Source organism: Paralichthys olivaceus, chromosome 15 (genome assembly GCF_024713975.1).
Source record: "Paralichthys olivaceus isolate ysfri-2021 chromosome 15, ASM2471397v2, whole genome shotgun sequence".
NCBI lineage: Eukaryota > Metazoa > Chordata > Actinopteri > Pleuronectiformes > Paralichthyidae > Paralichthys > Paralichthys olivaceus.
In genome coordinates, this window is record NC_091107.1 from 564,329 (window position 1) to 587,235 (window position 22,907).

The following is a 22,907-nucleotide window of genomic DNA, read 5'->3' on the forward strand; positions in this document are numbered from 1 at the left end:
ACTATATAAACGTACGCAGATGATACCACTCTGTCACCATTATCAACGTTTTATTAAAAAATATGTCACCATTCATAAATAATTCACTAAAGGATCTATATCACATGAGCAGGTGTAGAGAAACTCGAGACAGATTTCTCAACCTTCAGACCTTGATCGCCCCCTAGTGTCTGGCTGCAGTTCAGGGCATAAACCTGGCCTCCTCCATGTTGGCAGATGGAACATGGACCATCTGGATTTCTGGACATCCTGGTTTAGCTTCGTTTTTGGAGGAAATGAAGACGTGTCGTCTGTCCTCACTTCCTGTTGCTGCCACAGATGTTGAAAACCTGGTTCAACTCAAGTGATCGAGGCGCAGAGAGAAAACGATCACGAGGCGACTGAGTCTCTGCAGCTTTAAGGTTGATTTAGTGATTGAACTGATCTGATCAGAACGTGAAGATCAGAATACGATAAGTTATTAACTCCAAGTTCAATAACTACTGATAATACTTTTTATTCATGCAGCTCAACTTTATGTACAAAGTTTGTTCACAGGTCCCATTGAACATGTATGTAGCTGATCACGCGTGGTACCTCGTGTGTTGTTATGTTACACATGATGTGTTACATGTATGTAGCTGATCACGCGTGGTACCTCGTGTGTTGGTATGTTACACATGATGTGTTACATGTATGTAGCTGATCACGCGTGGTACCTCGTGTGTTGGTATGTTACACATGATGTGTTACATGTATGTAGCTGATCACACGTGGTACCTCATGTGTTGGTATGTTACACGTGATGTGTAACATGTTAAAACCTCTGGAACACGCTTCGGCCTCATGTGCTCATCTGCTTCCTTATGTAATCAGAAACTCGCCCTGCTCAAAGCTGATTGGCTCTCTCATGAGGCTGTAATTTCATTCAACCAATCAAAATCCAAATCCCGGCCCCGTCGGCTTGAAACCAACCAATGGGGCCGTAGTGACGTCATGGGCGGTATAAGCGGTTTCCTGTGACGTCGCGGGTCTTCAGTTACAGTCGCCATCTTGTCTTCGTCGAAAACGCTCCGAGATCAGCGACGGGCCGCGGCCGAGAAACAAACCTTCAGCCCGGCGTTGATAGCGAGCTGCCCGGGGCGGAGGGTTGTGTGTTCGGGTTCATGAACTGTGTCGACCCGGAGTTATGGTGCTGACGCTGTAGCGTGTCCCGGGTCCCCGAGCTCAAAGATGGAGGACAGCGCGGCCAGAGAAGACGCCTGCCGGGAGTACCAGTCCTCCCTGGAGGACCTGACGTTCAACAGCAAGCCGCACATCAACATGCTGACCATCCTGGCCGAGGAGAACCTGACCTTCGCCAAGGATATCGTCGCAATAATTGAAGCTCAAATCAGCAAGGTTTTTATAAATATAGATCCTTCACCTTTCAGATGCTTTCTGTGGATGTTAGTGTGTCGCAGGCCCGGGAGGCGCTAACATGGCGGCGAGCGTCGTTAACGACGTGTCCGTGTTCTCCAGCTGAGCTCCGTCTGCTTCCGACGAGACACCTCAGCTCGATAGCCACGGATTAACAACACGTCTTTTATTCCACACGGGTCCAAACTCGCCGCGCTGATTTAAAAAACTTTTCAATTTAATTCAAATTTAACGAAGTGAAAATCCACCGTAAAGTGATTTAAACCATGTCGTAAACCATGACGTAAACCATGACGTGAACCAGTTGAACTCTCGGTTAAACTGGTTTAAATCCAGGTTCCCACAGGGGAGGAGATGACGTAATCAATGAATCCATCACGTGTGAAGAGCTTCATCATCATCATCCTCTGATGGAATCTGAAATAATCGTTGAGGTGAGAACAGGAAGGAACAGGAAGGAACAGGAAGTAGAGTCAAACATTAGAAACGAACGGGAAATCCTGTTTAAATACAAAACACTTCTGATATTGATGAAGATGCAGTTGAAGCAACATGTGAGAAGTGAAGAAGCAGATTTAAACGATGGAAGATCTTTTCATTTACAGCGTGAAGTAATCTGATTACTTGTGGTGCTGTCAGAATCTTATATCTGCTGCACGCCACACGATTTACTAATCTGAATTCGTACAGACATACAGACAGTCACTGACACACACACACACACTGGACCATCCTGTGGAGATGAATAATTCCAGAAACTTGATATAAAAACATGGGATCATCAGCTGGTTACACAAACACCGTTCCCACAAATCCATGATTTCTCCTCGTCTTCGTTTCTCCACCTTGTACAAGAGACACAAGTGTAGTTTGCTGTAGGCAGCTGAGTTTGTGTTCTAATTTCCAGTCACATCAGGTTGGTGATGCTTCCTGGTCAGCTCGCTCTCATTGGCTATGGTTGGTTTGTGTTCACTTGCCCACTCACTGTTTGTTTCACACCAACACAGGTCTCTGATTTAGTTTGATGGTTACCATGAAAGATTTGACAGATACAGTCATTACGATCACGTCTATAAACCCGTCACACGATCACGTGACCAGATCAGCCACGTCTCCGTGATAGTCGGTGAAATCAGGCGGACAATCCTCCAGTGAGCAACAGACTCCACGTTCGAACATTCACTTTGTCTACGGTGGATTTTCACAACTGTTTCCGCTCGTCGTTCTCTGCAGATCGAGGCCATGTCACATCCCTGTGTTTAGAAAAGGTTTGCAGTCTAACCTGTTGTTAATAAGTATCTGTCGGTTAGTTCTAACAGCAGAAGAGGAGACGGGGCCTCTCCACCGCCGCCTCGGCTCTATAGAAATGATTCAGCTCCATGTTTTCATCCTGGTCACACGAAGAAAAAAGTTTCTCTGCTTAAATTCACGAGTGAATCTTGAATCACTGAAATGTCATTGAATGGTTAAAATGTTTATAATAAAAAATGTGAAATGTGCTTTTTGTCATTTTTTTATTTCCAGTGTAATTTATTGGTGACTCATTTACTGACACGTTCGGACTTGGTTTAACAAACAATTGCTTCACTCAGCTGATGCTGCAGTTTAGTAACGAGACTCGAGTGCACAGTTCAAATCTAAATGTTCTGGTTCCTCACTGGGTCTCAGTGTTTTGAACAACGGGGGGAGCCTTCTCCCGGGTTAAACTTTGAAAGAGTGCATAAAACTCAGCGGGTGTGGAGAGAAACTCGCCGACCTTTCGTCAGGGTAATGTACAAAGAGTGGTTTGTGGGAAAAACCCTCTTTGGAGGTAGTAAACCGGAGGACTTTTTACCCTGGTGCATCATGGGACTTGTTTTATATGGAGAAGGATCCTCTCTGAGACTGAACTGATTTACTTTTGAAGATCACTGATTTTTCTGGATTTTTTTTTTTTCGATTAATCAGAACTTACTCAACATGTTTCCTTAGATTGATCCAGACTGAAGAAACCTCATGAACTTTGATTTTTTGGACTCTTTTTGATTTTTCTTCACCCGGCGGGTGGGGGGGGGCTGTCATCCCCTGTTTTTAAAATAAGTTGTGAATAATAATTTGTTCTGAAATGTTGCTTTTACCCCTGTTGTTTTTCTAAACTTGTTGAGTTCTCTATCGCTCCAGGCCCCCGCTGCTGAGAAGCTTCCAGTTTTGTACTTAGTGGATTCCATAGTGAAGAATGTTGGAGGAGAGTACCTTGCTGTGTTTGCTAAAAACCTAATCACTTCATTTATATGTGTCTTTGAAAAGGTACAGTTTTCTTTGCTGCTGTTACAAATTAATCACAGTTTTAGCAGCTCACTTCCTTCCTGTTTGTCTTGTTGTGTTGCTTCTTATTGTGCATTGTCAGGGGTTGTACATTTTGTAGATGGGTGACTGGACTTGCATCTACGACATGTACAACCCCTGCAAAAGCCACAACCTGGATGACTGAGAATATTAATGTTATGATGCTTTTACATAATCCTGTTAATAAAGTGTGCACGGGAGGGTGAATGCTGAGCTTTAGGAACTTTTTAACATTATCTTTTACTTTTGCATTAAAGTGACATTTTATGAGTGTTGTGTTTGTGGCCGTGGACCAAGTCATGTCCTCTGTTTGTAGGTGGATGAAAACACCAGAAAGAGCCTGTTTAAGCTGCGCTCTACATGGGACGAGGTGTTCCCCCTGAAGAAGCTGTACGCACTGGACGTGCGCGTCAACTCAGTGGACCCGGCGTGGCCTATCAAGCCTTTGCCGCCCACCGTTAACGCCAGCATTCATGTCAACCCCAAGTTTTTAAAGCAGGTGCGTACGGGCAGCGAACACCACACAAGACCTGGATTTACATTTGATTTCAATTTTAAAGTTTTGTTTTTCTTCTGTACCAGATATGTAAAAACAGTGACACAGAAAGCAGGAAGTTCAGGGACGTTTGTCATTGGACAAAGTAAAAAAAATCTTTTACGAAGCAGGAACCAAAGACTGAGTCATCTTTTATTTTTGTATGTCTTAAATATTTAATAGCCTGAAGTATTTTTAGATAAGGTAACAGGTCTACAGCTTCGGGTTATTGATTAATCTGCAGATATATGAATTATTTTCTTCTCTTGGACTAAACAGAGTTGAGTTGTTTTCAGACATGAAGTGCTTACATGTTCCTGACGTGTTCTGTGTGAAGAACAGTTTAAAACTCCTGAAGCTTCAGATCAGATTCAGCTGCTCGTCACAACATCAATTTGACATGAAGACAGGAGACAAGTAATTTTTTTACTCTGGACACGTTTTCTCCAAAGGAAACACATTGAGCCAAAATCTCATTTATCAAACTCTTTTTAATTCACAAACCTTTTATGTTGTGAATTAATCCAGAATCGTCTTGGACAAGATGTTTTCAGACATGAAGCTCTGACGTGTTCCTCACATGTTCTGTATGTGAGAACAAATGTCTGAGTCAGTGTCTCTGGACATGTTCTGGATCTTCTCCTGCAGCCTCTAGTGAAACATCTGTAAAATGTCAGAGTGAGTCAAAAACATCTGGAACCTTCTCAGTGAGCGAGTGGGCGTGTCTCTGAGATTTCTAACACGTGACGGACGTGAAACTGAAGAACACAAATGTCTCAGGATGAAGAGGAGGAGCCGTACACGTAGAGGACGAAGACGTCCACTTGGAAAGACGAGGAGGTTCCAGATGTTTTGGTGATGAGGGCCGACGCCGTGTGGACGAGCTGTAAACAACAACACTGATCTTTACACAGTTTAGACGTCATGTCCCGCCTCCTGCTGCTCTACAGGCTCCACCCCTCGCCTGAGTGTCCCCGCATGTTCCTGTTGTTGTGAACGAGTCGACAATCTGCTACACACACTGACTACACAACACGACCACACAACACGTCTACACAACATGTCAGGACACATTTGACACAGTTCACGTGTGAAAACAGCTACAATGAAAAATGCCTGTAAATCAAAGTGGACATCTCTGAGCAGCTTCACGTGTTTGTTCCATTGTTTCTATTTGATGTGGTGAGTTCTGGCTTCATGAAAGTGTTGTCACTCTGAAACCAAACCATGGTTTAGTTTGATCCAGACCTCCTCTTTTGGCTGGACTTAATTTAGGTGTGTTGGTCTGAGGAACCTTCCACACCTGAGATTTAGGTTCAGACTAAACAGAAAAGTCTGAAACAAACAAGGTGTAAAAGATTCCTAAAACCCACAGAGGCTTTGTTCCCTGTGACAGAAGACAGAGCTGTAAATCCTCATGCTGTTTCTCTGTTTCTCTCCCTCTGTCCCTCCTGTGACGACATCGTGTATCCAGTCTGAGGAGGCCTCCTCTCCGCAGCCAGTTCCCTCCCAGCCAGCGGCGCCGGTGTCAGCAGCAGCAGCAGTGGTGGCGCCTGCTCCTCAGACAGTCCCTGTCGTCAGCCAATCCAGCGTGACCCAGGAGCAGCTCATCCGACAGCAGCTGCTGGCCAAACAGAAACAACTTCTGGAGCTTCAGCAGAAGAAGATTGAGCTGGAGCTGGAGCAGACCAAAGCTCAGCTGGTAGGACAAACAAATTCAATCTGATTCCAGATCTGTCTGACAATCTGATTCTCTTAATATGTTGAAAACAGCACGCAGTTGTATTTTCACCAGGTTTAGGTGTTTCTGTGTCAAATGTAAGTGTGTGTGTGTACGCTCCCAGACTCCTCACACTGGGAGCAGGGAGGAATTTATACAGACACAGGCCCGCCCCCACTCACCCACACAGAAGCAACACACACACACAGTGAAGTAAGAGGATCAGAGTCCGTTCACGTGAAGCAGCCGGTCAGTGACTTTGTTAAAGAACAGTGAAAACAGTTTCTCATCAGTTATCAGGACCTGATCAGTACATGAAGTAACTCAGTGTTTGAGTGAATGAGGCTGCATTTACACGTCATGAAAAATGAAAATCATCATTTAGTCCTCAGTACACGAGAGAAATGTGTGTTGTCCAAATCATGACCATCCTGTTCACAGCTGGTTCCATAAACCCTGAGCCAAATGTCAAAGGAACGATTTTATTTGTCATGACAGAGCTACCTTAATATTTTTAATAATGCACAAGTCAGAGGTTTCCCTGCTCAGTTGACAACTTTAGTTCTCTAAGAATTTCTTCCTCATCCGACCTTAAGTGAATCGATTCAAATCAGAAATAGAGAAGAATGGATTTGTGTAATCAGTGAGATACCCAGCTGTAATCTCATATTCTTAAAGTAACAAAGTGCACGATAGCAAATTTCAGAATAATATGAAAGATTTGAGATGTTTTTTGTAGCGTCACTCTTGTTGAGGGCAGAGGATGTCAAACCTTGTTAAGATCTATGACACAACAACGCTTGTGATTGTGTCTGCAGGCCGGTGGATTCACAGTACCCACACCGCCTCCAGCCTCCTCACCAGCTGCTCCATCCATGACGCCAAAGGCCCTCAACCAGACTGCCCCAGTGGTCCGACCCTGGATCCCTCCCCAGGCTCAGCCCGACACCAAGCCGTCCACCAGAGACCCTCGTCTAAACCGCACTGGCCCACCAGCTGCGTCCCAGCCCAAAGAACAGCCTGCTGGGAAAAAAGAGAGTCCCCAAAAAGGAAGTTCTGCCCTGACGCCTGAGAAACGGCAGCCAGAGAAATCCATCCGACCGGACAAGACCAGAACCTTGAGGAAAGAGACATTGGAGGAGAAGACCAAGTCCAAGTCTCTGTCTCCGATGACCAAAAGTGTCCAGAGCAAAAACAAACAGGCGGAGAACGAAGGTCAGAAATCATCCGATAGCTCCAAGAAAGATCCACGGCTGAGGAAACGCACACAAGACAAGAGTGGAGAGAGCAAAGACGACGAGCTGAAAGAGAAGAAGAGATGCAACGACAAGAAGGAGAGAGAAGAGACAGTGCTGGGGGCCGAGCTGCAGAGGTCCGGCAAAGGGAAGCTGGTGAATGGGTTCGTCACCAAACATGAGCGCGAGGAGGCAGAGAAGGTCGAGTTCAAGAGTGGAGGCAACGCCAGAACACATGCCAGGAAACGCACACGCTCCAGGTCACGCTCCCCCACCTCTTCTCCAAAGAGGAAGGACAGGCGCTCGCCGAAAGGCAGAGCCAGGAGCAGCTCGCTGTCCCCGTCACCCTCTCACAAACCTGGGAAACCTCGGAGGGTCCGTGCAGATGAACCGCTGCATGGCAAGCCCGGCCGAGACGATCGGGTCACGCTCAAGAAGAGCCAATCAGAGAGCAGGAGGTCGAAGAGGCCGCAGGACGATCGGCAGTTCGAGTCCAGAGACTCTCACTCGCCACGAAGTCATGATGGAAGTGTTAAGGAGACGAAGGAGACGAAGGAGGCTCCTCATCGCTGGAGGAGCAGCTGGGAGGAGAACAAACAGTGAGTCCAACCACAGACATCGTCAATATATATTAATATAGTTTTTGATTGATCTGATCATTTATATAATTGTTTTATGTAATACTGATGCACAGGGATAGTTTCTGAGTTTCTGCTTCAAACTCTGTTTTTCAGTTTGAAGTTGCCAGACGACGCTCACATGAAGCCTGGACCCCAGAGACACAAACCGTACAACAACCCGACTCGACCCACCACCCCCCGAGCCATGAAGCACCGCCTAAGCGTGGACGCCAACCTTCAGATACCTGAAGCCCTCAACTCCGCCTCCAAGAAGGACCTGCTGAGGAGGGTACGTCACCTGGCTTCAGATCAGCAGCTGGTCAGGCATCTTTCTCTTTTCAATTCATCAAATCAATTACAAGTATTCATCTTGCGTTTCTCCGCAGGCCAGTAAACGTCTGGAGAGCGGCGAGATTTCTCAAGAGGACTTCCTCAATGTGGTGCACCAGATCAAACATTTCTTCCAGTATCAGGAGGAGAAGCAGCAGCGCTCAGAGAGCTGGGAAGACTCTGGCAACTTTGCCAAGAAACAGCCGCTGCTGGCCGCGCCCCCATCCTCCCAGCCCCGTCCCCACGATGCCATGGACGCAGCAGAGCTGTCGTACTACGAGCACAAGTCCAAGCTCAGGAAGACGCAGGTCACCCACCGAGTGGCCGGAGAGGAGTGGGAGGGCGAGGAGAATGTGGAGGATGTCGGCGTAACAGGCCCGGGTGAGAAGACGGGCGGGGGTCGAAGCATTGGAGCACACCCACTGCCACATAAATACAGCCGGGCGCCACGAGACAGACAAGGTTAGGCGAGCGTGATGTAGAACTGTCAAACTATCACTGCACTGATTGATTCATTTTTGGGTTTAAAGTTAAAGAGATGATCAAATTATCATTTCATTAATGGGGGGGGGAGCGTCTGTGTTTCACTGACAGCGTCCGATGGTTTGTGACCTTCAGGTGAAAGACGAAGTAAAGAACGAGAAGAGTTACGTCCTCCGCTGGGCCCCATGATCGAGGAGTACAATCATGGCAAAGAGTTCCCCACCCTCAAGTCTCTGCCGGGCCTTCGCTTCAGGAGACGAGCTGACCCCAGAGAGTCCAGTAAGTCCGTCACTGACACACCCCGTCATGTGTCCACCTGTCGCTGCCTGTTCTGTCATGTGTGGTCTTTACCAGGTCTCGATAATTTTAGACGTCAGTGACGATCAGTGAAACTTCGTCCTGTCTCTTTTAAAGTCACATGATTTTCCTTTTTGTCCAGGTGAGAGAGAGTGGACCTCACCGCTGACGGAGCGCCAGTCTTTTGATGAACGCGAGGAGCAGAAAAGCGGATACGACGCTCCACGGAGGTACACCCCCACTGTTGACTCCAGACACCCTGAACCCCGGAGGCCAGAGGGGCCCCTGCCCTCTGGCACAGTGGTACACAGGAATTGTCCAAGTCCGACCGCTCTGGACACCCCCATCCCGAGGTTCGAGCGCGAGCGCCTATCACCTCTTCACCAGAAAGACCCGGCTGAGATGAGCCCGGTCCCGCGCTTTGAGAGCCCCAACAGTGAGCATTCTGATGAAGGGCCCCTCAAACCTGATGTCCCCCCTCCTCAGCCTCCCCCTCCCCCCATCCTCAAGGCACCAGCCCGTGGCGGACCGCTGTCGTCTGTTCGACAGCACAGCAATTCGCCGGGACACACCCCTCCTCACGAAGCAGGACACCCGCCATCCCGGTATGATGGCCCCGAACACATATCCCCCCCCAGATCACACCCTCCCGGCTGGTACGATGACTCATCGCAGTTCGAAGGGCCTCACCCCCAGGGGCCGGGCAGGTTCGATGGCGGCAGACCACCACATCACAACATACCAGAAAGGTTTGACGGCCCTGACGGCGCCCACATGCCTCACGGTCCAATGAGAGGAGGAGACGGGATGGGGAGGTTTGATGTTCACCCCCACCCTCAAGGCCCCGGGAGGTTTGATGGTCCCATGGGCCAACAGCCCCCGGTGCGGTTTGTGGGTCAGGGGCCTGGACACTTTGAGGGGCCCATGCAGCACTTTGAGCCACCGAGACGCTTTGACAACAACATGGCCCCTGGACCAGTCGGCTTCCAGCAGCCGCGGCCTTTGCGTTTCGAAGGCCCTCCAAACCAAATGGGCCCCATGAGGTTTGAAGGCCCCAATCACAGGTATGACATACCCAATGTACCCCATCAGGGTGGACACGCACACTTTGAGGGCCCCCCTGGGCAGCAGGGGCCCCCCAGGTTCCCTCCCCAACACAACATGCAGCCCCCCATTAGGCCAATGGCCCCGCCCATTTATGATAACACGATGACCCCCCAGCAAAACTTCAACATGGGCCCCCAGTGTTTCCCAGAGCCCATGAACCCTCAGTTCCCTGCGGGGCCGATGGCGTTCCCGGCGCAGCCGAACCTGCAGACAGTGAACTTTAACCTGCAGCCGCCATTTACCCAGCCAGGCCCCGCCCCCTTCTACAACCCTGCCGCTCCCGCTGTTGGTCTGCAGCAGCCGGTGAGTGACACCTGTCAATCAGTGTGTCTTGTCTTTTAAGTTAAATTATAATCAGCTGAACATAAAATATAAAATCAATGATGAAGGTTCTCTTTTATTTGTTCTTGTTGTTTTCAGGTGAACTTGTTGGGGAACATGAATCAGACGTTCCTGCCTCAGAACTCTGTTCCGTTCGGACCTCAGAGTAAGAATTCTTTTTAGTTAGTGTCATGAGAACATGTTTAAAACATGTTAACATCAGACGCTGTGTTCAGACGTAGCTCATTCTGTCGGACTGACCTTTAACCTGCCGTCTGTTTGTGTCGCTGCAGCACTCGTCCCTCCAGAGAACCACTTCGGTCAAGTTGATGTCAACGACCTTCTGACCAAACTCATCTCCACCGGCATCATCAAACCTTCGCAGCCCGATGCTGCGCCGACCACCAGCTCCGGTGAGCCTGCTGATATTTGATGATGTTGTTATGGAAACATGACTCTCAAATGCTTAGAAAGAAAATGTTTGTTTTTCCAGAATCTTCGTCCACTGTGGCGCCGGCAGCTCCGCCAGCAGAGGAGGAGGAAGAGGAGGAGCAGGAGGTGGAGGAGGAAGACGACCTCCCGGACCTGACCAGCTTCACCGTGGATGACATGAAACCGTGAGTACAGACGAGCCAATCGACTGCTCTCTCACCACTCGTTGCACACCCGTCTAACCCCCCCCCCCCCCCTCCCACAGGCGTTACGAGAGTGTGGTGTTGAAGCTGTACTCTGGGAACCAGTGTTGTCTCTGCAGCATGAGGTTCACCACCACCCAGACCGACATGTACGCCGACCACCTCGATTGGCACTTCAGACAGAACCACGCCGGAAAAGTCGCCAGCAAGAAGGTCACACACCGCCGCTGGTACTACAGCCTCAGGGTGAGAACACACACACACACACACACACACTCTCACACACACTCACACACTGCCGCTCGTACTACTTTAGGGTGAGAACACACATTCACTGCAAACACTGAACTGTGTGTGTGTGTGTGTGTGTGTGTGTGTGTGTGTGTGTGTCAGGACTGGATCGAGTTCGAGGAAATCGCCGACCTGGAGGAACGAGCGAAGAGTCACTTCTTTGAGAAAGTGAACGAGGAGGAAGTTCAGAAGAATCAGGCAGCGGCAAAAGAGAGAGAGTTTCTGAGCGTCAAGGCGACCAAGGACCAAGTGGGAGAGGTGAGAGAGGCTGTTCATCAGCCAATCAGAAGCCAACTGACGGAGAAACTACTTGTAGTAGTCAGACGCTGATGTCCCTTTCACTGTGATTGGCTGCTACAGAGCTCAGTGTTAATGATCCTCGATGTGATTGGCTGCTACAGAGCTCAGTGTTAATGATCCTCGATGTGATTGGCTGCTACAGAGCTCAGTCTCCTGCAGGGACAAACATGTTTCTGTTATTTTTTCTGCAGTCGTGTGAAATCTGTCAGGAGCCATTTGAGACGTACTGGGTGGAGGAGGAGGAGGACTGGTTCCTGAAGGACGCCGTCAGAGTCGACGACAAGGTGACGCACAACAACACGACAGAAGTACACAATGACGCAACCAAACACAACATCCTGGTGACTGACTTGTTTTTTCTTCTTTAGAATTTCCACCCGGCGTGTTTTGAAGATTATAAAAATGTGAGTAACTGATGACTCATCAAAATAAAAACAAATCAATAATAAACGAATCTACAATTCAACCTTCGACCTTCTTTGTCTCCTCAGACGTCGTCCTATCTCGATGTCACGCCATCGCCCAGCAAGCTGCTCACGGATCACCCGCTTAGCGCCTTCGTAGAGACCAAGGAGGAAGAGGAGACTTCCTGCTCCAACGCTGCCGTCTCGGTCAAACAGGAAGTTGTGCCTGAGGCCGTGGAGCTGCTCGATGTGAAAAAAGAGGAGGCGGAGCTTTTAATTGACCAAGTGCAATCAGAAGAGAATTGTGTTTAACCACGCCTCCTCTGCCGCCACCGCCGCTGCTGCTCTCGGCCTCCGTCACTTTTTCCATTTTTGGAGAAGGTGTTTTTAGCGAGCGGAGGTCGAGTCGTCAGCAACGTTCAATACATTTTTGTATTTGGATCCAACGCGACCATTTCAGGTCGTCTGTGTTTGTTTGACTCGACGCTGTAAATGATTTAATTTATGATTAAAGTATTTTTTGAATCTCTGGTGTTAAAGTGATTAATGATCAGCTGCTGCTGCCACAGTCTGATGGTTGTTGATCCGTTCGTTGGTTGATGAGTAGTTGCAGGTGTTGAGTTGTTTCCCCCTTCGTTAAAGGTAAGCATGGCTCGATTGGACGACAGGAGACTCCGCCCACTCTTCAGGATTGGTTACCGTCGAGGATCCGAGTTGTCGTCTTTATTTTTTCTGATTTTCAATAAACGAGTCTGAAACGTGTTTGTTCTTGTGTGATTCTGATTTAATAGTTTTTATTGATGTTCGGTTCACAATTCAAAATAAAGTTCCAGTGGATTTAAATGTCGTCTTGTCTTCGTTATTTTTCACAAAAAGTTACTTTATAAAGTCACTCGTTAAAATGACATCACTAGTAAGTTATATGGAGTCATTATTAAACATTACAGTGCCCCTCTTATAAAACATTACACATACTCTTTTCTACATTCAACAGAAAATATGTAATGTGAAAAAATACTCAGATTCTTCATGTAGAAATACTTGATTATGAATAAAAGTACATGAAGCTGAGAGTGCTTGTGTACTTTTACTTTATTGAACCAGCTCCAGGTCTGAGCTTCACCTCCACAGTCTGTAAACGCCCAGAGTGATGGCGAGACACGAGAACACGGTCGCTGAGGAGGAACAGGACAAATTAGTTACTTTAGTTACTTTGATCATTTGATTACTCTGTGTGTTACCTGCCAGGTAGATGACCGTCTCCAGTTTCAGAGACTCCAGCAGAGTTTTGAGTGACGCCACCTGCAGGTCGATCTTGTTGTTGATCTCCATGTTGTCGTTTTCCAGGTCAACTTTCTGAGGATAAGAGACGAGGACACGTCAGGTCGAAGTTCAACCAGCACAGTAGTTTAGAGTTTAACTGTAGTATTTTAGTATAAAAGTAGTATTACGGTAATATTACAGTGGTGTTATAGTATTATAGTCCCGTTGTTTCACCTTGTGGTGGATGTCTGTCGTCGTCTCCATCAGTTTCTTCTCCTGTTCAGTGAACTGACACAAAAACACTGAGTTAAACTCACGATGCGTTCACTGACCGGTGTGCACGATGTGTTCACTGACTGACTCACCATGTCAGAGATCCTGCTGCGCTCCAGGTTGATGTCAAGTTTAGTTTCCGCTCTGACTTTCTGCGTCTCCTCCTGAACAGAAAACATTGTGTTTCATCAGAACTGACGTCTGCAGCGTCTCAGCTGATTTATAAAAGAGTCTGTACCTTCAGTCTGTTCTGCAAATGCTCCAGCTCTCGCTTCATTTTCTGTGTCACAGAGTTGAAATCAGAATCAAACGGGAATGTGTCGTGTTACCATGATATGTTACGTGTTGTGTTACTATGATATGTTCCAGTGTGGTTGTACGTGTTGTGTTACCGTGTTTTCAGAGCGCAGATTGGCAAACTCGCTCTTCTCCAGGATCACCATGTCCTTCCTGATGGAGTCCAGATGAGATACGATCTGCTGCACAGCGATTTCCTGAAAACCACACGCATGAGAAGACTGACTCTGTCCCTGCTCTGACCTCTGACCTCTCACCTGCGTCCTACCTGGTGGGACTTGGTCACCATGTCTCTGTAAACAATGTCCATATTCGCCGTCGTCAGAGTCACCAGAGCCGAGACGATCAACTCGGCCTGACGCTTCTCAAAACCTGAAAACAAGTTACATCATGACGACGTCATTAGGAAGTGATGTCACACTGAGTCACAACAGTACTGTGATGTACTTCCTGTCAGTGTCCTCACCGCTCCTCTCCAGCTCCGTCACCATCGTGTGGGAATCGAACGTGAGCTTTCGCTGCTCCAGAGGCGTCAGTTCAACTTTTCTCATGTCAAAGGTCAATGAAGGGGCTGTCGAATGGAAATCTGTCTCACACACACACACACACACACACAGACACACACACACACACAGACAGACACACACACAGACAGACAGACACACACACACACACACACACACACACAGACAGACAGACACACACACACACACACACACACAGACACACACACACAAACACACAGACACACACACACACACACACAGACACACACACACACACAGACAGACAGACAGACACACACACACAAACACACAGACAGACACACACACAGACACACACACACACACAGACAGACAGACAGACACACACACACAAACACACACACACACACACACACAGACACACACACACACACAGACAGACACACACACACACACACACACACACACACACACACACACACAGACACACACACACAGACACACACACACACACACACACACAAACACAAACACACAGACAGACACACACACACACACACACACACACACACACACACACACACACACACACACACACACAGACAGACACACACACACACACATTATTCTTTGGACCGTTTGATCCCAGTTCACAGTAATAGATTACTCCGGTACTCCAGAGTAAACCGGGTGGAGTCGGACTCACGTCTCCAGGTTCGAAACCTCCTCAGGTGGAACCTCCGCAGCGCGTTCATACCGGAAGTTTCTGTGTTTTGAGAAAAGTTAGAAATGTGACGATCAGCTGATCCTGGAACAGACCGGAAGCACTGTGACGTAGACAGGACACAGCCAGGCTACCTTCAGCGACACTCGGAATTCTCACACTCACTGTTCTGGCTAATGAGACAGCGTCCTCCAGTGGTTGAAGATATATCTCCTCTTGTACTGTAGTCAGCCCTGGAGAGTATCACTAGTAGTATCTCTACTCCAGTTCATCTAGTAGTAGATATACTACAGTTACTACTGCAGTACTGTTCAAATCATAATATTCATGATCTCGAGGCTCTTTGTTGACTTGTTGTGTTTTGTGACGAACAGTGACTTGAATTAACGACACTTGTTTCAACGCATCAATAATCACAACATGATTCAATAACTTCATATAATGACATTTATTGATTTAAAATCATTTAGTACTCAACTCCAACAGCGGATGTGTCGTCACTGTCCCGCACGGAGCTGTCAATAAAGTTGTTTTGAAAGTCTAGCTTCCGGGTGTCATGGCGGCGGCGGAGTGTGTCAGCGGCTCCTGGTTTCCTGCTTTAGTGTTCGGAGTGTCTCTGATGAAGAGTGTGTTCATCACTGCATAGTGAGTCACACACACACACACATAGAGAGACCAACAAACACACACATGCACACAGACACAGAAACAGACACACACACACAGAGAGACAAACAAACACACAGACACACTGACAGACACACACTAACACGGACAAATGGAGTTCTAACAAATGTTAGAACTCTGATAATGTGTTAGTTTGATTTGAGTTTGATTTGTGTGTGTGTGTGTGTGTGACTGTCTCTGTGTGTGTGTGACTGTGTCTCTGTGTGTGTCTGTGTGTGTCTGTGTCTGTGTGTGTGTGTGTGACTGTGTGTCTCTGTGTGTGTCTGTGTGTGTGTGACTGTGTCTCTGTGTGTGTGTGTGTGTGTGTGTGTGTGTGTGTGTCTGTGTGTCTGTGTGTGTCTGTGTCTGTGTGTGTGACTGTGTGTCTCTGTGTGTGTCTGTGTCTGTGTGTGTCTGTGTGTGTCTGTGTGTGTGTGACTGTGTCTCTGTGTGTGTGTGTGTGTGTGTCTGTGTGTGGATGTGTGTGTCTGTGTGTGTGTGTGTGTCAGTCATTCCACAGACTTTGAGGTGCACAGGAACTGGTTGGCGATCACACACAGTGTCCCTGTGTCCAGGTGGTACCATGAGGTCAGTGATCCACTCAAACATCAGCGTCTCTCCTCGTTGTCGTCAGTCATGATTTATGTTTCGTTGTGTTTTGCAGAACTCGTCCGAGTGGACCCTGGACTACCCCCCACTGTTCGCCTGGTTCGAGTTCAGCCTCTCGCACGTGGCTCAGCACTTTGACAGAAATATGCTGCGGGTGGAGAATCTGAACTACGCCAGCTCGGCCACGGTTCTCTTTCAGAGGCTGTCGGTTATTTTCACAGACCTGGTTTTTATCTTCGGTGCCAGAGAGTGAGTGACATGACATCATCTCTGGGTCCCACCCATACATGTGCTTAACCAATCAGGAGTCAGTCTCAGCTGTCAGTCCAATGATACCTAAAATGACAGAAACCATCTTGGAGAAACATTTATTAATGTCCATTTGTCCGTGTCCCATATGCTAACATGGAACAGTATTTGACCTGTTCTGTAGTCAGCCACCAGGGGGCGATCTAGAGGATTTGGCTTGAGTAGAATAAACGGTAACATTGATTCTGCTCGGCTGTGTCATCGTCCAGGTGCTGCAGGTGCGTTCAGGAGCAGAAAGGCTCTCGGGACGTTCTGACCCGTCCGTCCTTCGTCCTCGCCGTTTTGCTGCTCTTCAACTTCGGCCTCCTCATCGTCGACCGTATCCTTCAGCTCAGATGCTGCAGCTCGTCACATGATTCATGAGGTTATTCTAAATGTGTGCGTGTTTTTTTGTGTTTCTCAGTTTTTTCATTTTCCATCGTCACATCAGTTTGTAGAAGTGAGACTTTGACCTCACACTCTGTCGTCATGACAACTATAAGGAAACTTCTTTGACGTTGTCTCTCAGACGTTCACTTCCAGTATAACGGCTTCTTGTTTGGTTTCCTGCTGCTGTCGTTGGCAAAACACCTGAAGGTCTGAACGTCACGCTAACAAACACTGTTCATGGTTTTCTGTCACTTCCATCTTTAATAGTTTGTTACTTAAAAATCATTATTTCACTTTGTGTTGTTTTTTTGTTGCACAAGTCTCAGCACCTGCAGGGGGCGCTGCTGTTCTCCATCCTGCTCAACCTGAAGCACATCTACCTGTATGTGGCTCCGGCATACGGCATCTTCCTGCTGAGGAGTTACTGCTTCACTGAGGACAACAAAGGTACGACACACACTCACACTCAGACACACACTCACACACTCACACAGACACTAACTCACACTCAGACACACACTCACACACTCACAGACACTAACACACACTCACACACTCACAGACACACTCACACAGACACTAACTCACACTCACAGACACACACAGACACACTCCACTGAATGTTAGACTGTAAGTAAAGACGGACAACACTTCTCTGGATACCAACACTGCCGTCTAGTGGTGATGACGCCATTTAGACTCAGAGTCTGAGTAGTAGTGATACACATGTTCAACCAATCCTGAGTCAGTCTCAGCTGTCAATCATCACATCCCCGCCTGTTTTTATATCATAAATAACTAATTAAACCAAACTGATCAGAAACAAACATCAGAGAGAAGAACGACCCGAAACAAGAGAAACATCTTTGACAAATGTTTTTTTTAACGTCTTCTTCTACTACTTAGAGTTTGGTCCATGTCCCATCTGCTAACATGGAGATTTATGACCCTTACTGCAGCCAGACACCAGGGGCAATAATTTGGCTTCACTTCCTGGAGCTGTCATGTCGTCCATTTTTATTATCAGTGTACAAAAAGGACGATAAAGAGCGACTCAGAATGAACAGACTGATAAACAGAAGTTCGTCTTAGTAAATGTAACTCACTCGTTCAGTCAAACTAAACTGTGTTTTGTTGTTTTTCAGACGGTTCTGTGAGGTGGACCAGTTTCAGTCCACTGCGTCTGATTGGTCTGGGCACCATCGTTGCGAGCGTCTGCGCTCTGTCCTTCGGTCCGTTCATTATGATGGTGAGAGTCTCACAGGTCTCGCTGCCTCTTCGTGCTCTGCATTCATTTCATCTGTGTTCGTCTTCTACGAAAAGACAAGGTGGAGCAGTACCACCAGAATTCATGCGGGGGCAGTGTAGCCAGTAGTTCAAGCGAGAACACCAAGAAATTTCACTGTCCACATGTTGATACCTCACAGACAAAGCGCTGCCCTCTAGAACTTTTCACTTTGTCGACTAAAGTTTTACAGGAAGTTCGTGGATGTGACAGAGTTTGTTGTCGTTACAGGGTCAGCTGCCGCAGGTCCTGTCTCGTCTCTTCCCCTTCAAGCGGGGCCTCTGTCACGCCTACTGGGCCCCGAACGTCTGGGCCCTCTACAACGTGCTGGATAAAAGCCTGGCGACCCTCGGTGAGACTCCACCTCCTCACAACTTCCTGTCTGATTGGTTCGATCTCTTTAGTTTCTCTTCACACTGTTTGATGGCTCGTCCTTCAGGGCACTTGATTCTGCGTCACAAATCTTTTCTCCCCATGAATATAAATTCTGACAGTTCGGGTGCACATGGACCGACACTGTCCAGTTCATGGATTCGATCCACAGACGAAGACGAAACGTCGTGACATCATGTTGAGCCGCTTTTTACTGTCAATTCTGCCACAGGGGGCGCTGGAGCACAATCATCGACGTGTGTTTCACCGGGGATTTAAAACTCAGGAGGAAGTAAAGGATTTGTTGAGTGTGATGTTTTTGAAGAAGATGTTTGTTTTCAGGCGTTCGTCTGAAGCTGCTGGACGAGACGCAGCTTCCTCGAGCCTCCATGACGGGCGGACTGGTTCAGGAGTTTCAACACTCGATCCTTCCCTCCATCTCTCCCTCCGTCACGCTTGTCTGCACTCTGCTCTCCATCCTGGTGCGTCAGAACAAATGAACTGAGACGGGATTTAAAACAAAGTTTTCTTTTAATATTAACAAATCTTTTTATTCTGTCCTCTGCATCTGTGAAGCCGGCGGCAGCGTCCATCTGGCGGCGTCCTCGTGGTGCTCGAGGTTTTCTGCGCTGTCTGCTGCTCTGTGCTCTGAGCTCCTTCATGTTTGGCTGGCACGTCCACGAGAAGGCTGTCCTCATCGCTATCCTGCCTCTGAGGTCGGCCGCCGACTCCTCGCCTGAGATGTTTCACTGCCGTAGTTTTATTTTTATTAAGTGCAAAGAAATCAGCAAACTTAACGAACAGAAACAGTTTCCTGTGAATTAGCTTTAAAATCCCCACCTACTTAAAAACAGAAATGACGTCATCGATGTCTCGACCTTCGTTTAACATATTTCTTTTTTTTTCCTCCCTAGCATCCTGGCGGTTGAAAGCAGAGAGGATGCTGGGATCTTCCTGGTTCTGATGACCACAGGTCATTACTCGCTGTTCCCCTTGCTCTTCACCCCCGCAGGTAAACGCTGCCGCCACGTGGGTCGCACCGCCGCTTCAACTCCATTTAGTTTTGAGACACATTTTCTAACCTGAATATTTCAGCTCTGTCAGAATGTGTTTGTTTTGTTTGTTGTGTGTTTGTTGTGTGTTTGTTTTGTTTGTTGTGTGTTGGTTGTGTGTTTGTTCTGTTGTGTCAGGTGACACTGTTTCCTCTTTCTTTTTTATCCGACTCTGATCAAACTGATGTCACTTCCTGTTTCAGAGCTGCCAATCAAAGTCGTACTGATGCTGATTTTTACCATTTACTCTTTCACTGCTCTGAGGAAACTGCACAGGTACACACACACACACACACACACAGACACACACACACACACACACACACACACACACACACACACACACACACACTCTTACCGATCAGATATTGATTCAGTATCAGTTATGATGTCACAGATTCCATTGTTGATCTCCTTCAGTAATCAGATTACTTCCTGATTCGTCCTCTCAGTGGTCAGGGCTCTGTGCTGCGCCCCCTGGAGGTTGTCTACTTGCTTGGTCTGGTTGCCGTGGCAATCTTCTGTGAAGTCATCTTCCCTCTGTCACCGTGGCACCAGAAGCTGCCCTTTCTCCCCCTGCTGGTGACCTCGGTGTACTGCTCCGTGGGCGTCTGTTACTCCTTCCTGCGTCTGTACGTCAGTCTGCTGAGGCGGGAGAAGTCCAAACAATTGTGAGACGCCGTCGTTTACCCGAGAGGTTGCAGGTTAGATCCCCAACACGACGACGCTCGTCTTTACAAAAACACAACAACTGTTTCTTCCTCTGGATTTTTGACCAAACTTCCTCAAAGACGCCGTCATTGGTTTGAGTAACAAACGTCACATCAGCTGAAACTCGTTAACTCCCAACGAAACCACACAGACATGACAGAGACATCTTCTCTCCAGAGGATCACTTCAACAGATCAGCTCTGACTCTTCAGTGTCTGGATCGATCCGGTCTGTATCAGCTGATAATCAATATTAGAGGTCTGTCGCCCCCGTGTGGATGATACGTGACTGGATGAGGATACAGTCAGTAACTAACTGAAGCTGGTCGGAGGTCGGTGACATCATCTGTACAAACTGTGACATCACATCGAGTGAATGAAACGTGAACAAAAGACGAACTGAAACACTGATGATGATGAAGATGATGAAGATCTCTATATAAGATCTTTTTCTATATTTTCAAATAAAGAAGAAAACTGTCACGTTTATGCTTGTGATGATTTTTACTGTAACGTCCTCAGCCGTTAGCTGTTCGGTCACTAGCATCCGATGACGTGTTTGAGTCTGATTGATGGTTTGTTTTAGTTTGAGGTCTCCAATCAAAGTTCAAATTACAGACACAGTTGGTTTAAAAACTTTATTGATAAGGCAACACAAGACATGATCAGTTAGAATAAACTATTGCACAATAAGAACTGTTAGCTTTGATGCTAACCTGCAGGTCAGAAGCAGAGTGTAAATGAGATGGACGACATATAGGTTCCTAAAAAAAGTGAAGCCAAAGTATCTTGATCACCCCCTGGTGTCCGGCTGCAGTAACGGTTATAACTTCTCCTCCATTTTGGCAGATGGGACCAAACTAAAAGTCAAAGTAGATGTTTAATCACGGCTGCACAGAGATGGTGAGAGGAAGTGAAGGTGTGTCGTCCATCTTTACTTTGGGTCATTGATTGTCTTTATTTACCATCATGCTCAGATTGACTGTAACTATTGTCAGTTAGCAGCTTTAAAGAAAAAGTGGCCTTGTCTCTTTTCCTCACGTGTTCCATCAAGTGCGAGTTCATAATCGAAGGTTTGCTCCACAGACGTTCACACACTCCGCTCCATCGTCCCAATACTGTCTCCCTCGTCATCGTATAAAACCTTTAACTTTAGAATCAGAGACCAGTCACCCAAACTTAGAATCCAACAGATGACAGTTCTATTTGTTGGCCTGGATGGAAACAAGGCAGCCAGCGGAGTCTCCTCCAACACTTATGAGCTGCTGGTTGGTGGAATTCACGAAGAGGATTTAAGTAGAATTTTAACTTCAGTTTTAACCTGAAAATCTTAGTTAGGTTTGGTGATGTTACTTTAAAACTCTTCTTCTTTGTAAGAGCTCCCCTGGTGGCCTGGTGTGGCCTGGTTCCAGAGCAGGTGGTTGAGGATTATTCTCCCCTTGACTTCGCTGCTCTGGAAACCAGAGATGAAAAGTGAATTTTCTCACTATGTGTTTTAAATATATTAAATATTATAAAATGGAAGTTCTACAGTTTGATTTTGTTTTGGGTTTTTTCCTCCTGCAGGCGGCTGCTGCTCCGTCTTTAGTTATAAACCTGGCGGAGCTGAAACTGTGTAAATCTGCTCCATTACGGCTCAGGCTGCTGAACCTGTTACAGCATTAAGAAGATCAGGACAGACTCCCAGCATGCTCTGCTCTGCACTGTGAGCAACACCAACATCTCTCACAAATGAAACACACAGAATTTTGAGATCTGGTCTGTGTGAGAACAGAAGAAGTGACAGAGTCTCCGTCAGCTCCAGTGGAAGAGTGAAGCTGATCTGAGATCAGTTATTAACAACCAGAGTTTATCTCCAATGTTCAGCAGAAACTTTAAAACATGAAGAACTCGGAACAGTTTGTTACAGCAGCAGCTCTTCTGGGTCAGGAAGCAGAGGATCATGGGTAATATCCAGTGGGACGACACAGTCGGAGCTCGACACATTGAGACACTTTGTTTTTACAGCTAAGTGATAGAAACAGAAAGAACAGCTTGATGCTGTTTTATATCCAGAGACAGAAATTGGAATGTTTGATTCTGAAAGATTTGTATGTAGAACGCTGCTAATGCTAATGTAGCGACATAGCGATAGTACAATTAGCTCCTTTTTAAACGGTTTTCTCTAAAATCCAGGCTGAAGACTTGCGCTGGGTCTCGGTGCTGGATGTTGGAGTTTCTGTGCGATTAGTTTGAGGAATAAGAACACGTTCTTCTACAAAACAAAAATTCTCAAATGTTAAAAGTTTGTACACAAGCTGTCGAAAAACAAAAGTTCAGATTGGCAAATTTGATAATGTATGAATGAAGTCTGGTTTCATTAAAGCTCCAGTGTGTAAGATTTAAGTTTCTATTGGCAGAAATTTAATCTAGAATAATCCTCATGATGATTTCACTACTTCATTTCATCTAAATTATATGAAGTGTAGTTTTCTTTACCCCAGAAAATATCC

At 47.0% G+C, this 22,907-nt stretch overlaps 3 protein-coding genes across 4 annotated transcripts; 2 read left to right on the plus strand and 1 right to left on the minus strand.

Annotated features, from left to right (window-relative positions):
* The first annotated feature begins 978 nt into the window (after positions 1-978).
* pcf11 (PCF11 cleavage and polyadenylation factor subunit) lies at positions 979-12,763 on the plus strand. The gene is made up of 17 exons (XM_069539405.1): positions 979-1,380; positions 3,559-3,684; positions 4,040-4,222; positions 5,733-5,960; positions 6,797-7,812; positions 7,948-8,122; positions 8,220-8,625; positions 8,782-8,925; positions 9,086-10,353; positions 10,471-10,537; positions 10,665-10,784; positions 10,865-10,988; positions 11,069-11,252; positions 11,400-11,555; positions 11,789-11,881; positions 11,966-12,001; positions 12,089-12,763. The coding sequence occupies exons 1-17, from the start codon at positions 1,213-1,215 to the stop codon at positions 12,311-12,313; spliced, it is 4,719 nt and encodes a 1,572-aa protein (XP_069395506.1). The 5' UTR covers positions 979-1,212; the 3' UTR covers positions 12,314-12,763.
* On the minus strand, positions 12,764-15,572 carry ccdc90b (coiled-coil domain containing 90B). Of its 2 annotated transcripts, none has more exons than XM_020113172.2 (9): positions 15,026-15,572; positions 14,301-14,420; positions 14,103-14,206; positions 13,930-14,031; positions 13,776-13,817; positions 13,630-13,701; positions 13,499-13,552; positions 13,247-13,357; positions 12,764-13,176 (listed from the first exon to the last, which is right to left on the minus strand). In XM_020113172.2, the coding sequence occupies exons 1-9, from the start codon at positions 15,072-15,074 to the stop codon at positions 12,967-12,969; spliced, it is 864 nt and encodes a 287-aa protein (XP_019968731.2). In that variant the 5' UTR covers positions 15,075-15,572; the 3' UTR covers positions 12,764-12,966. The 2 variants fall into 2 exon arrangements, with proteins under 2 accessions (XP_019968731.2, XP_019968732.1); XM_020113173.2 differs by having other exon boundaries at positions 13,243-13,357.
* On the plus strand, positions 15,532-20,902 carry alg8 (ALG8 alpha-1,3-glucosyltransferase). The gene is made up of 13 exons (XM_069539432.1): positions 15,532-15,688; positions 16,219-16,297; positions 16,374-16,567; positions 16,837-16,946; positions 17,136-17,203; positions 17,317-17,443; positions 18,142-18,245; positions 18,513-18,633; positions 18,996-19,135; positions 19,230-19,369; positions 19,568-19,665; positions 19,909-19,981; positions 20,158-20,902. The coding sequence occupies exons 1-13, from the start codon at positions 15,600-15,602 to the stop codon at positions 20,378-20,380; spliced, it is 1,566 nt and encodes a 521-aa protein (XP_069395533.1). The 5' UTR covers positions 15,532-15,599; the 3' UTR covers positions 20,381-20,902.
* The last annotated feature ends 2,005 nt before the right edge of the window (positions 20,903-22,907 follow it).